Source organism: Salvelinus fontinalis, chromosome 6 (assembly GCF_029448725.1).
Source record: "Salvelinus fontinalis isolate EN_2023a chromosome 6, ASM2944872v1, whole genome shotgun sequence".
NCBI classification, from domain to species: Eukaryota; Metazoa; Chordata; class Actinopteri; order Salmoniformes; family Salmonidae; genus Salvelinus; species Salvelinus fontinalis.
The window spans coordinates 51,436,230-51,450,013 of NC_074670.1; the positions used below are offsets into that span (position 1 = coordinate 51,436,230).

Sequence of the window (13,784 nt, forward strand, 5' to 3'; positions counted from 1 at the left end):
TATGGGCTGTTCTTAAGGACAACGCAATGCGGAGTGCCCGGATACAGCCCTTAGCCTTGGTATATTGGCCATATACCACCCCCCCCCCCCCCCATATTGCTATTATAAAGTGGTCACCAACATAGTTAGAACAGTAAAAAGTAATGTTTTGTCATATACGTGGTATATGGTCTGATATACCACGGCTGTCAGCAAATCAGCATTCAGGGCTTGAACCACCCAGTTTATAACTATGGTTGATTAATGGGTCTACCAACCTGTGGGACAACAGATTAAATCTCTGGATGCCTCAGGGGGGGGCTCCCATCCTCAGTCCTGTTCTCCTTTGACTACTCCCTCTTTCTTACGCCTTTATTCTCCACTTCTGTCATTTCCACCCGGTCGTCCCTGCTCTGTTAGGTACAGAATTTACAGTTGAAGTCGGAAGCTTACATACACTTAGGTTGGAGTCATTAAAACTCGTTTTTCAACCACTCCACAAATTTCTTGTTAACAAACTATAGTTTTGACAAGTCGGTTAGGACATCTACTTTGTGCATGACACAAGTCATTTTTCCAACAATTGTTTACAGACAGATTATTTCACTTATAATTCACAGTATCACAATTCCAGTGGGTCAGAAGTTTACATACACTAAGTTGACTGTGCCTTTTAACAGCTTGGAAAATTCCAGAAAATTATGTCATGGCTTTAGAAGCTTCTGATAGGCTAATTGACATAATTTGAGTCAATTGGAGGTGTACCTGTGGATGTATTTCACGGCCATACCTTCAACCTCAGTGCCTCTTTGCTTGACATCATGGGAAAATCAAAAGAAATCAGCCAAGACCTCAGAAAAAAATTGTAGACCTCCACAAGTCTGGTTCATCCTTGGGAGCAATTTCCAAATGCCTGAAGGTACCACGTTCATCTGTACAAACAATAGTACGTAAGTATAAACACCATGGGACCCCGCAGCTCTCATACCGCTCAGTAAAGAGACGCGTTCTGTCTCCTGGAGATGAACGTACTTAAAACCTACGTAAAATTAGTCCTATATTGACATAACCTGAAAGGCCACTCAGCAAGGAAGAAGCCACTGCTTCAAAACCGCCATAAAAAAAGCCAGACTACTAACTGCACATGGGGACAAATATTGTACGTTTTGGACAAATGTCCTCTGGTCTGATGAAACAAAAATAGAACTCTTTGGCCATAAAGACCATCGTTATGTTTGGAGGAAAAAGGGGGAGGCTTGCAAGCCGAAGAACACCATCCCAACCGTGAAGCACGGGGGTGGCAGCATCACGTTGTGGGGGAGCTTTGCTGCAGGAGGGACTGGTGCACTATACAAAATAGATGGCATCATGTGGGAGGAAAATTATGTGGATATATTGAAGCAACATCTCAAGACATCAGTCAGGAAGTTAAAGCTTGGTTGCAAATGGATCTTCCAAATGGACAATGACCCCAAGTACACTTCCAGAGTTGTGGCAAAATGGCTTAAGGACAACAAAGTCAAGGTATTGGAGTGGCCATCACAAAGCCCTCAGAAAAACTGAGTATAAATGTATTTGGCTAAGGTGTATGTAAACTTCTGACATCAACTGTATATTGTTGCCAAGCCCCCCCCCCCCCCCCCCCCCCCCCACACTGGCCTGCCCCCTTTTACAGTGGAATTTTATGAAGGGANGTCAGGAAGTTAAAGCTTGGTTGCAAATTGGATCTTACAAATGGACAATTGACCCAAGTACACTTCCCAGAGTTGTGGCAAAATGGCTATAAGGACAACAAAGTCAAGGTATTGGAGTGGCCATCACAAAGCCCTCAGAAAAACTGAGTATAAATGTATTTGGCTAAGGTGTATGTAAACTTCTGACATCAACTGTATATTGTTGCTCAAAGCCCCCCCCCCCCCCCCCCCCCCCCCCCACACTGGCCTGCCCCCTTTTACAGTGGAATTTTATGAAGGGACAAGGGACCATCTGGTAAAATCCACTGCCAAATAAAAAATGGATGTCGCGAAACGATGCCCGGTGGTTGACTGGGTGGCTCCCTCCACAGTTCTACATTGGTGCCGCTACTTCTTGGCTGTGAAAACAGTAGGACTATGTTGACCCCTTCCCTCTCCACATGCCAAGGCAAAGTCCACGTCGCGTCCTTGACTTCTGTCTAGTGTGGGTCCTTTCACGTGGAACGAATGGAGTCACATGAACTGGTGTCATTTTTCCAATTAGGAGAAGAGGGGATGACTGGAGAAGGGAGTGAACAGAAGGAAAAGACGGCTTCAGTCAGTGTGTGAACACTCATTCACACCCAGCTGTGTGAGTTTAAGCCATGTGTGGTGGATGTGTGTGTGTGTTTTCATACTGACCAACTGAACTCTTATAACTCCACCATGAGTGGGGTTCTGGTGCATAAAAAAAATGAGACAGAGGAATGCACACGCTGTAAAAAAAAAATAGGCACAAGTGTACGTACACACTTTCACACAGACAGACAGCGACACACACCGAAACAACATTCTCACGCATCCCGTCTGGCTTTCTCCCACACTAGCAGGCTGTACAGAAAGTTTAACCAGGCTGTACAGAAAGGCTGACTGACTTAGAATGACAAGCTCAGACTCTGTGGTATCAGTAGCTTGTCCTCAGTCTATGTGCTCAACTGTGTGTGTGTGTGTGTGTGTGCTTGTGTGCACTCACAGCTGGTTTTAATATAAGTGGGAATGACAAGGCAAGATGTATCTGCACCAGCCAGAAGCAGGAAGGGGGAAATGGATTCTGGAAGGCTTAAAGAACAGAGGAATGAAAAAATCTATAAACAGTAAGTCACAACTAGGTTTGTGAAGGGAGGGTATTTACTGGAAACGTTCAAATTTTACCAGTAAAGTACAGGAATTTGGTATCTTTCAAGGATTTTATGTAATCTATCACAAGACATCTAGTGGCCCTTTTGGGTACTTCAGATTATTAATGGCGTCTAATTATCTCTGACCCTCTATCTGGCCTTATCACAGGTAAAATATATGAAATAATTAAATACATTTGTTTATTGAATGACAAACCTGTAAAACATGATCCTAAATATAAACCATCAGCTTAGTGAATACCATTGGTGTTTAATATGAGGATTTCAGCATGAAATATCCTTTATATATATATATTTTCCCCCCCTTATTTTAGTATGTCAATATGTATTTGTTGTCAATGTTTTGACATCAAACTGGTGGCAGTTGTGGAAAAAGTCAATTGTAAGAAGAGTTACAGAGTTCATTGAAAATAATTAGTGGTGTAAAGTACTTAAGTAAAAATACTTTAAAGTAGTACTTAAGTAATTTTTTGGGATATCTGTACTTTACTTTTCTACTTATATTTTTTCCAACTTTTACTTTTACTTCACTACATTCCTAAAGAAAATAATGTAGTTTTTACTCCATACATTTTCCCTGACACCTAAGAGTACTCGTTACATTTTGACAGGAAAATGGTCCAATTCACACACTTATCAAGAGAACATCCCTGGTCATCCTTACTGCCTCTGATCTGGCAGACTCACTAAACACAAATGCTTTGTTTGTATAAATTATGTCTGAGTGTTGGAGTGTGCCCCTGGCTATCCGTCAATAAAAAAAATAAGAAATTTGTGCAGTCTGGTTTGCTTATTATACGGAATTTGAAATGGTTTATACTTGTACTTTTGATACTTAACTACATTTGAGCAGTTCCATTTACTTTTGATACTTAAGTACATTTAAAACCAAATACTTTTTGACTTTTACTCAAGTACTATTTGACTGGGTGACTTTCACTTTACTTGAGTCATTTTCTATAAATGTATCTTTACTTTTACTCAAGTATGACAATTGAGTACTTTTTTCCACCACTGTAAATAAGACCATTGTTGACTAAATACTTTTTTCATTAATTAGGCTATTTTCTCTTGAACCATGTGGTCTATATACTAGAAACTCATGGACAATGTGGACACAGATATAACCAATTAGTACTATATATTAAAACAGAAGATTCCAGTAACTTTGGTAAATTTCCGGTAGCGTTGCAACCTTAGTCACAACCCACTGCAAGTGCAGAGCCTCAGACATCTAATACTTTTATGATGTTCACACACCTATTACCCAGTGTCTGCAGAGGGCCTCTGAGAGAGAAAGGGAGGGGGGTGGGGGCAGGAGGAGGGAGTGTTTCTCACATAGAGCCCAAGATGAACAGAGGGAAAAAGAGTGACGGGTCTCCCAGGGCCTCAGAAATCCCTACAAAGACAGGCCTCCGCTCCGCCACGTCACATGCAGCCCCTCTCCCAGATCACGGCTTCCCTGCAGAGTAGAGTTCCCAGCCAAGGCCAGAGGAAGCTGGGTACGGCAGCTGGACTCCACCCCACCCCTGCCGATCACCACAGCAGCATAGCACACTGTACCCACAGACGGCCCAGCTGAACCATGTGTGGTTCTGTTACCCTTGGTCGCCAACCCTGGACTGGGGCCCACTCTAACACACTGGACAGACTAACCGCACGTGCCAATTCATGCAAGACCGCAAAGTTATTCATCCTGAAACAGTGGTATCTGTGTATAGAGCAGTGATGCTTTCAACAGATGCTGCTTTCAGGTCAGAGTTGCTGGTTATCACCTCACAGTTGAGACCCCTTTGTTATGACCATCTCTCTCTGTGTTGTTACTTCATCCACTGCCAGAGAGCTAAAAACGGACGGACAGAGAGACATGAGCAGACGCATGGAAGAACACGTAGTTTGATTTAAAAGATTAAGAACAGCAGTAGGTTTTAGAATAAATCTGGGAGCTTGACAGCACTTTTCCTAAATTTTATTGCCAACGTCAACTGGAAACCTGGAGCTCTCTCAGCTATACATCACAACCAGGTTTTTGGAGAGAATAATAGGATCTCGACCAACTGTTACGACTACATCACTACAACATACATAGCATTTTATATGGGGTCTAATTCGCAGACAGAATCCAAGATGCCCAAACTTATTTCCAGCACCAAAGCTATCAGAATGTATTAAAATAGCAATTTTTTATTTTTTATTTTTTATTTAAACTTTATTTAATCTAGTGACTGATTACTATGCTTTAGTTATCCAAGTCCACATATGGTAATCCATCAAAATTACACTGATTCTTATCCATTGTTAAGGTAATTTATGTGATATTGGAGAGTAATATTGATCAGTCTACTACTTAACTACATTCATTGCAAAGAATCTCTGAATAATAGATAGTCAGCCAACCATTATTACAGTCAGAGGAAAAGGTTATGTAACAGCCAACATCAAATAGTACATTTTGACCTTGGAGTATCACACACACATGGAATTCTTATCGGTACAGGTGCTCCCGAGTGGCAAAGCGGTCTCAGGCACTGCATCTCAATGCAAGAGGCGTCACTACAGTCCCTGGTTCGAATCCAGGCTATCACATCCGTCTGTGATTGGAAGTTCCATAGGGCGTCGCACAATTGGCCCATCGTCGTCCGGGTTTGGCTGGGGTAGGCCGTCATTGTTTTAACTGACTTGCCTAGTTAATAAAAAAAATACAAGTATGGGACTCAACCAGGAGGTGTTGAACAGTGATAGCCCAGGGACTAGGATGAGAATGGAGGAGCTACACAACACTGCCACCCGGCGGCCATCCATCTGCTCTGCTACTGACAAAGAACAGATCTGTCCCCTATATCGCAAGTCACAACCTCCACAATGAAGAATGCATATTGTACAAGCAAAGTGTTTTACACTTTAAAACTTACAGAACATTTCTTTAAAGATGTTTTATTAATTTATAATACAAGCTTTAAGCAGACTACATTTCATTAGTATTATTTTTTTTAAACATTTATTCATATTGAGCTACATTTCATAGCAGTGACATTGGTTGACGGACACTAACCAAAGGACACTCACTAAAAGGAAGGATTCACACTGTTTCCATGGAAACCACAGCCACCCAAGACCAATCTATCCTCCTACTCCACCACCTGCATCACTAACCTCCAGTGCTCACACACAAAACACACCATTTTTAGGTTTTCGCAAACACACACCCATTACTCAAATACACAAACTGTCTCCATACACTCAGTCATTTCCCCAAACCATCCACTCACACATACAACAGTCATGTAAAATTAATACGCAATTCCCACACACACTAACCCCTGGGACAAAAAGCATTCAATTAACAGGAGTCAGACATCAGCAACTGGACAAACAATATCAATAGAAGATAAAAATTGACATTTTCCAATTGCAATATTAATGATATTACTGAATAATTCCACAATCAAAAAGGCAAACAAAAACAGACAGCATCCAAACAAAAAGGAGGTCAAATACCACCATCATCATCATTTCCTCCTATTTTCCAGAGGGGAACCCTCTCCAAGGACTTGCTCCCTCATGCCTCTAGCCCTAATGTTCTGTAGCTGGCCATGAAGCCCTCCAACACCTCTCTGTTGACTGGCTCCTGGTGTCGATTCCCTTATTCCTCACTCAGGTCGGACGGGGAGTGGCGAGGGGGCCGTCCCATGGGACGGGATGTAGTCTAAATAGTCACGTTGATCAGAGGTGGAAGCCATACAGAATGACAATGGTCACGCAGAAGCAATCCTTCAATACTTTTCACTCAGTTAAAAAAGAAGGGATAAAGCAGGGCTTCACAACCAAGGGGAGAACGTGTAGGAGTTAGTTTAGATTCTTCTAGCTAGACCAGTTCATCATTCACCGTCGAGGTGATCAAAAACGTGACAATGCCACACACACACACAGGTGTGTGGCACAACTTTGAACTCTTCCTCTGTTGGTCCAAGTCCAGCAACAAACACAAGTGTGGCCCTTGTCACAGAGATACACACCACTCCACTGGTGCTATGGCAGACTACACACACCCTGCTAGTAGGAGTCAACTACTGTACTGTGCACGGTCTACATCGGGTGAGGAGGATGGCACTTTGTCTAACAGTAGGACATTATTCTCTCTTCCTCTGTAAGATGGGAAGATTAAGACGATACAAAAAAACCTAGAAGAAACACTTTCAAATAAACAACCCAGTTAAGTGCAATGAGAGGTTTTAACACCGTTCTACAAGAGCCATGGGAACTTCCCTTTCATTAGCAGAAAGATACTTGGAGTCAATGCAAATGACCAACGCCACAGTACGGGTCAATGTTCCGAAGTCATAGTTTGACAGTATTTCTGTGGAAGGTCTTCAAAACCTGTATGGCCACCCAGCTAGCTCATCCTGGGTAACCACGGAGATTATATGTACAAATTCTTAACATGGTTTTACAACACAGAAGAAAAAAGGCAGAATCTGTCAAAAGGGTGAAAAAAGAAAATTGATCTGAATAAATGGGTAAAAATAAAAAATAAAATAAAAAATACAAATAATTCCAACGCCACCGATTGGGTCAGAGTGCCACAAACATGTGCCAGACAGCAGGCTGACAGCTCTGTGACCCATCTCCCTGTGATCTCTCCAAATCCATGGTTGACGGGCAGACAGAAGCCGAGCAGGGGTGAACGTGGGGGAGGGTTAAGGGGAGGATTGTTGTTTGTTGTCATCTTTACAAGAGCAGACAGCAGTTGCTCTCCGCGGTCTTCTCCCGGTTACGCTGACCTACAAAGACGAGGACGATAGAAAGAAACTTGGTGAGACAACTGCAAACACGACAACTAGAGAGCAATATCACCAGACTTTTCGGTTTAAAAGGGACCATAAGGCCTAAAGCTGTAGCAATTACAGCTCAACATGGTCCCTGACAGCTAGGTGATGGGATGGGTTGACCTCCTTGAGATGAGGAGACAGAACAAGACAGAGGGGTTCTCACCATGGGAGTTAGGCTCTGGCAGGGTCTCTCTGGCAACCAAGTGCATGACAGTTGTTCGGCCAGGGGGCAGCTTTAAAGCTTAAAAAACAAAAAAAGGACAGAGACACAATGAACAATTAATATACAGAATATATAAATCCTCTTTAATTATGGTATTACTAAACATGTTCCGAATGCCCATTCTCCATCTTTGAAGATTCATTCATTCCAGTGAACGTCCTTAAGTGTGGCACGGGTAACCCTCTAGAGTCTAAGGCTGCCATTGGCGGATTGAGACACAGCCCATTCAACAAAAAAAAACAGAATATCTCTTACTCAAACAGTTGATGTTTTTATTATGCTAATTAGATGTTTGCGGGGGAGCGGACATCGACTCTAGGGTCAAACTTAATTTCAAAGAACACAGGTGATTCAATCACAGTATTCACTAGTGAATTTCAGACATGTAGGATGAGTGTGTGTGTGTGTGTGTGTGTGTGTGTGTGTGTGTAGGAGGGTCCATCAAATACCTCCCAGGGTGACGTTGCCATGCAGGAAGCGTCCCTGGAAGATGAGGCGTAGGATGCTGGCGCTGCTCACCTGCTCCTCCTCCCATCCTGATGGAGCGATGAGACAACATTAGAGCAACACACAGAAGCTCGGGGGGGGGGGGGGGATCATCAGCGCCAGAAACACTCAGACAGACACTTCCTGCAGTGGTTGAACCCACACAAACATTACTACCATCATCAGGGGTGTGGAGATGGAATAAAGTGCTACGACACAAGGCATGGTCCAACAGCTGTTCCTATAACAGTAATGGACTTCAAAGTGGTCTTTCACAACAAGAAACAGAAGTATGCCCAGTACAATAAATCAGACAGTTGAAGTGACCTGATTAATTCCACAATACAACTCAATAAAAAACAAGACAGTGAAGTGGTAGTTTACTGGTCCACCTCCCAACATGCAAAAACTCACCCAAGGGCCAGTTATCAAAGACGTGCTTGGCGATGTCCATGGCCGAGTCGTTGGGGGAGAAGATGAAGTCTTGTGTCTTCCCACTGACCAGGATAAGACGCAGGTTCACCTGGAATGGCCCAAACAAAACATCTTAATAACCCTACACATGCACCACAGAAATCACACAAAATTACAGTATAATAAAAGTCCACATTTCCACCTCATCGAGCAATGAGAGGCACGTAGCTTCGCCTAATCACATGGAATCCTTCCGTTTTCTCTCACCTCGAATGACATGATGACCTTCGGAAGCCTGCACCGAAATTGGCATTCCTGTCTAATTAGATTTCTCTGGTGCAGCTCTCAGCCCCTTTGACTGGGCTGCTTCCTTCAGAGAGGACTGAGCTTGTTGTGTAGTGAGCCCCTATAGTAGGACAGGGCATAGATAAGGGTGGAGCTGGGGGGTGATGGGGTGGAGGGGGAGAACAGTGGGCCTTCAGTGGCTTGAGGCAGGGAGCAGCTCCTCTCTCCGGGCTGTCGGCCTAATGTGATAACCCCAGGTGTCCCAGACAGCCCTGGGCCACATTATTACATTGATATTGCCAACGCGTAGTAACCCGGGGGGGTTACGTGAAGATCTTAGAAAGGGCTTTTCCCTGCTCTTCTTTGTACCCACCCAGTCCACTAAATGAAAGCATCGAGAAAAAAATAATACATGAAAAAGTGTCTGACATGTTGCCCTAATCGTACTAGCACCTCATGACATGTTTCCCTAAAACAAACAGACCATTTCATATTTATTAGTCATTTACAGAGTCCTAAAGGATGGTCCTGGTTTACTTTTTAGGAGACTTGGGTAATGGCACTTTAAAAATATATATTTATTCTTGGATTTAAAATAGTTATTTGGTTTAACGGTTACATCATCCACATGCTGTTTGCAGAGTTCTGCTGGGAATAAACGGCGAAAGAGGACAAGGTAAGTCTGTTGGTCCAGTGCATTGAGTCAAATCCCAAATACCACAGAATAATGAATCAAATGATGAATAAAACCAACTGATTATTTCAGAGAAATCAAAGTACATACAAGTCATGAAATTGAAATCCTATTGGGCAATAGGGAAACATAATTTCACATGAAGTAGAATGAGGTAGTGCAACCCTGAGGTTTCCTGTCAGACACTCCATGTAGGCTATGTAAATGGGATCTATTATCAACTCATCAATTCTAAACTCCTAAAACATCCGCTACGGTAAGTAGCGTTAAGCATACACAGCAGTGCCTGCACAAGAGGAGACCCATGCTCAAAGCTTTCCCTCCTGTGGTGGCAGCAGACCCAGGTCAGAACCTCCGATAGGGAAAAATGCTCTGGAGCATCATTATGGACGGAAGGCACACTGTCTCCACCCCTCCTCTGCATCTCTCCATCAGTTGACAGATCGTAACACGCTGCACACACACAACCACTGCCTCACATTAAAAAAATAAATCATTCACCAAAGTAGATATTGGTATTCCACCAGAATCCAGCAATTGCCTGGGAAATCATGGCATTCCAACCATTAGGCCTACCAATACTATTATAGTTTGGAGACCAATATCAATGTTACATTAACAGATGGGTAATTTCCCCACATATTACAATGTGTTAATTTGATCCTAAACTTTCTCTGTCGGTAATCAGGGAAGCCAGAACAAAGAGCGTGCCACCAGGTGTGACGTCAGGACAGTCCTACAATGATCTGTTTACAATCACGCCAACCCCCCCTAAGCAGAGGAAGTCCCATCCCCTCCCCCCCATGAACTGCATAACCCCTTCGTGTGGGGTTACATACCCATGTCATCATTAACAAGCTTTAACCCCCCCTTATCCACAACCAAACAAACAAAAAACGAACTAGAATCTGCCCAGCTGCCCTTTTTTCTAATCCATCACGGATATACTGTTAAGATTATCCAATCAAGAGACAAACAAAAATGCGCTTTAAAAACTCAGATTTGAATTAAGAGAAAAGGTCTGCAAAATGCTTGCATTGAGAACAGAAATGTGACAATGAGGGATTCTACCAAATAAGCAAAAGTAGACGACTCCAGAACACCACAAGCTGGCATCAGTACAATAGTACAGGCAGTCCAGAGTAGCCTACTAGCTTCTGCATTGATTTTAGATTGTTTAGGATTTCAATTTGACTGGTTCTCCTCAGTTCCGAAAAAACAATCCCCTCTCCAGCCATGCCTTAACACAAAAGTGCCACGGACATGGTTTTTACACTGGTCATACAGGTTTGTTCAGAAATTAACAATATCCAAGAGGGTAGAGCTGTGATTTGGGGATAGGAAACAAATCAGTTCAAGGTCCAATACAGCCGTTTATATCTCAATAGCAAATCATTTCTGGGTAACAATTAAGTAGCTTAGCGAGATTTTATTTTTTTAAATTCAAAACAAAGATATATATATTTTTAAATAGCTTCTTAGTAAAAGGACAATTTCTCAAGCAAGAATTTAGCTAAGACTGTCTGGGAATGTTTTGAGTGGGGAAGGGAAGTTTAAATGAGCTGTTATAGGCAGAGAGGTTTGGAACTCTATTGGTCTATTAACCAATTTACAACATGGTGACATTACCATAGAAGGCCAAAACTCCCTCCCACCAAAACTGGCTGACATTTCAGGCAGTATGAAAAAAAGCTCTTACACTAAAAGTGCATTATAATTTTCACAGCATTATTCCAACCTCAGTGCGGAAATGACGGATCACCACCTCAAGCTGAACCTCGGCAAGACGGAGCTGCTCTTCCTCCCGGGGAAGGACTGCCCGTTCCATGATCTCGCCATCACGGTTGACAACTCCATTGTGTCCTCCTCCCAGAGCGCTAAGAACCTTGGCGTGATCCTGGACAACACCCTGTCGTTCTCAACTAACATCAAGGCGGTGGCCCGTTCCTGTAGGTTCATGCTCTACAACATCCGCAGAGTACGACCCTGCCTCACACAGGAAGCGGCGCAGGTCCTAATCCAGGCACTTGTCATCTCCCGTCTGGATTACTGCAACTCGCTGTTGGCTGGGCTCCCTGCCTGTGCCATTAAACCCCTACAACTCATCCAGAACGCCGCAGCCCGTCTGGTGTTCAACCTTCCCAAGTTCTCTCACGTCACCCCGCTCCTCCGCTCTCTCCACTGGCTTCCAGTTGAAGCTCGCATCCGCTACAAGACCATGGTGCTTGCCTACGGAGCTGTGAGGGGAACGGCACCTCAGTACCTTCAGGCTCTGATCAGGCCCTACACCCAAACAAGGGCACTGCGTTCATCCACCTCTGGCCGGCTCGCCTGCCTACCACTGAGGAAGTACAGTTCCCGCTCAGCCCAGTCAAAACTTTTCGCTGCTCTGGCACCCCAATGGTGGAACAAACTCCCTCACGACGCCAGGACAGCGGAGTCAATCACCACCTTCCGGAGACACCTGAAACCCCACCTCTTCAAGGAATACCTAGGATAGGATAAAGCAATCCTTCTGCCCCCCCCCCCCTTAAAAGATTTAGATGCACTATTGTAAAGTGGCTGTTCCACTGGATGTCATAAGGTGAATGCACCAATTTGTAAGTCGCTCTGGATAAGAGCGTCTGCTAAATGACTTAAATGTAATGTAAATGAAATGTTTATAACAGGGGGGGATCACGTTTGACCGCACTGGGCCTTTAAGGCTCACCTCTACAAAAAATGTGGGGCAATCTCAAAATGTAGTTTGACAGATGATTACAGAAACAGCAGCTATTCTGTTTCAGTTAATCCCTGATCCTAAACTAGCCTCCAAATACATTCAGACATGGAAAACATCACAAGCACTGTAACCACGTCAATATTAGACATGCACAGCATTGGATCTTATGCAGTAACTAAGGATTGATTGTGTTGGGTTGCAATTAATACTCACAATATCGACATCCCTTTGAGTTGTCATGGCTCTGAAGCTGCTCTGAACAGAGCCGACTGGGCAGTTAGTGTTGCGCTTTGCTGATGGAGACTGGGCCAAACCCCTGGCACAAAGAACACTGTGTGCGTTTCACTACTCTCTCACCCCCCCCCCCCCCTTCTTTCTCTGCTTTCCACAGCCTGGCACCAACTCAAGCGCTCTGACCAACGTGAAACATAAAATTGGTTACAAGATTCGCCTGTTGATGTGATATCTGCGAACGATGGTGGCTAGGTGTCAAGCGTATGTATCCAATCAATCACTGCCTAGCAATCATACACTGTCAGACGGAAGCAATTTACTTAGATAGCATTTGGCTACACATTAGCTAGTTAGCTAGCTAGCTTCAGTAGCTTGCCAACACTAACGTTACTTAAATAACAACAGATGGCTATAAACTCGTTGCTTTAACCTCGACAGATTAACTCAAAATCATCCGTACTGCCTGACAAGATATCCTAACGCTGGCTTGTAACTAGTAGCATTGTAGGCTAGCAAGGAGATGACACCCGAAGAAACGTTAGGTAGCTGTGTTAATTTACAAGGAAGGTAACTAACTTATGTAGGTAGGTAGCTACGTTGCTAAAATGTAACTAAGGTGAAAATATCTGACTGCGGCAGAAAAGAGGAACTGTGGGAGCACAGAGACGACAACCCGCGATATCACTACCGTTAATCTTACCAAAATAAACCTCACATCTCTAAAGACCGTAACGGTATAAAACAAATACTTAAATATTTAAGCATCCCAATGGTTAAACGTATCCCACGTTTGGGTGTCTCTTTCCGTCAAATAACATCGAACCTAGCTGCTGCTTGTTGAAGAATAATGGCAGGACATTTAAAGACACCGGAAATCAGCTGTTTGTCAACATAGGGAACGAAAAGTATTTCTGGGAGTTGCAGTCTTACCATAAGATTCCATTTTGATTGAACAAGTGATGAAAGTCGGACACGAAGGAAATCGACAAATTGGGATAATTTGACATTTGTTTCAAGCCACCTTGTAAAGAAAGCCTGGAAAAAAA

General features: G+C 43.4%; 1 protein-coding gene across 2 annotated transcripts; it reads right to left on the reverse strand.

Annotated features, from left to right (window-relative positions):
- Nucleotides 1-5,769: 5,769 nt before the first annotated feature.
- Nucleotides 5,770-13,622, reverse strand: LOC129858064 (ubiquitin-like protein 3). Of its 2 annotated transcripts, none has more exons than XM_055926980.1 (5): nt 12,718-13,622; nt 8,804-8,912; nt 8,353-8,439; nt 7,844-7,921; nt 5,770-7,632 (listed from the first exon to the last, which is right to left on the reverse strand). In XM_055926980.1, exons 1-5 carry the CDS (start codon nt 12,742-12,744, stop codon nt 7,580-7,582), a joined length of 354 nt encoding a protein of 117 aa, XP_055782955.1. In that variant the 5' UTR covers nt 12,745-13,622; the 3' UTR covers nt 5,770-7,579. The 2 variants fall into 2 exon arrangements, with proteins under 2 accessions (XP_055782955.1, XP_055782956.1); XM_055926981.1 differs by lacking the exon at nt 12,718-13,622 and adding an exon at nt 9,071-10,531.
- Nucleotides 13,623-13,784: the final 162 nt, after the last annotated feature.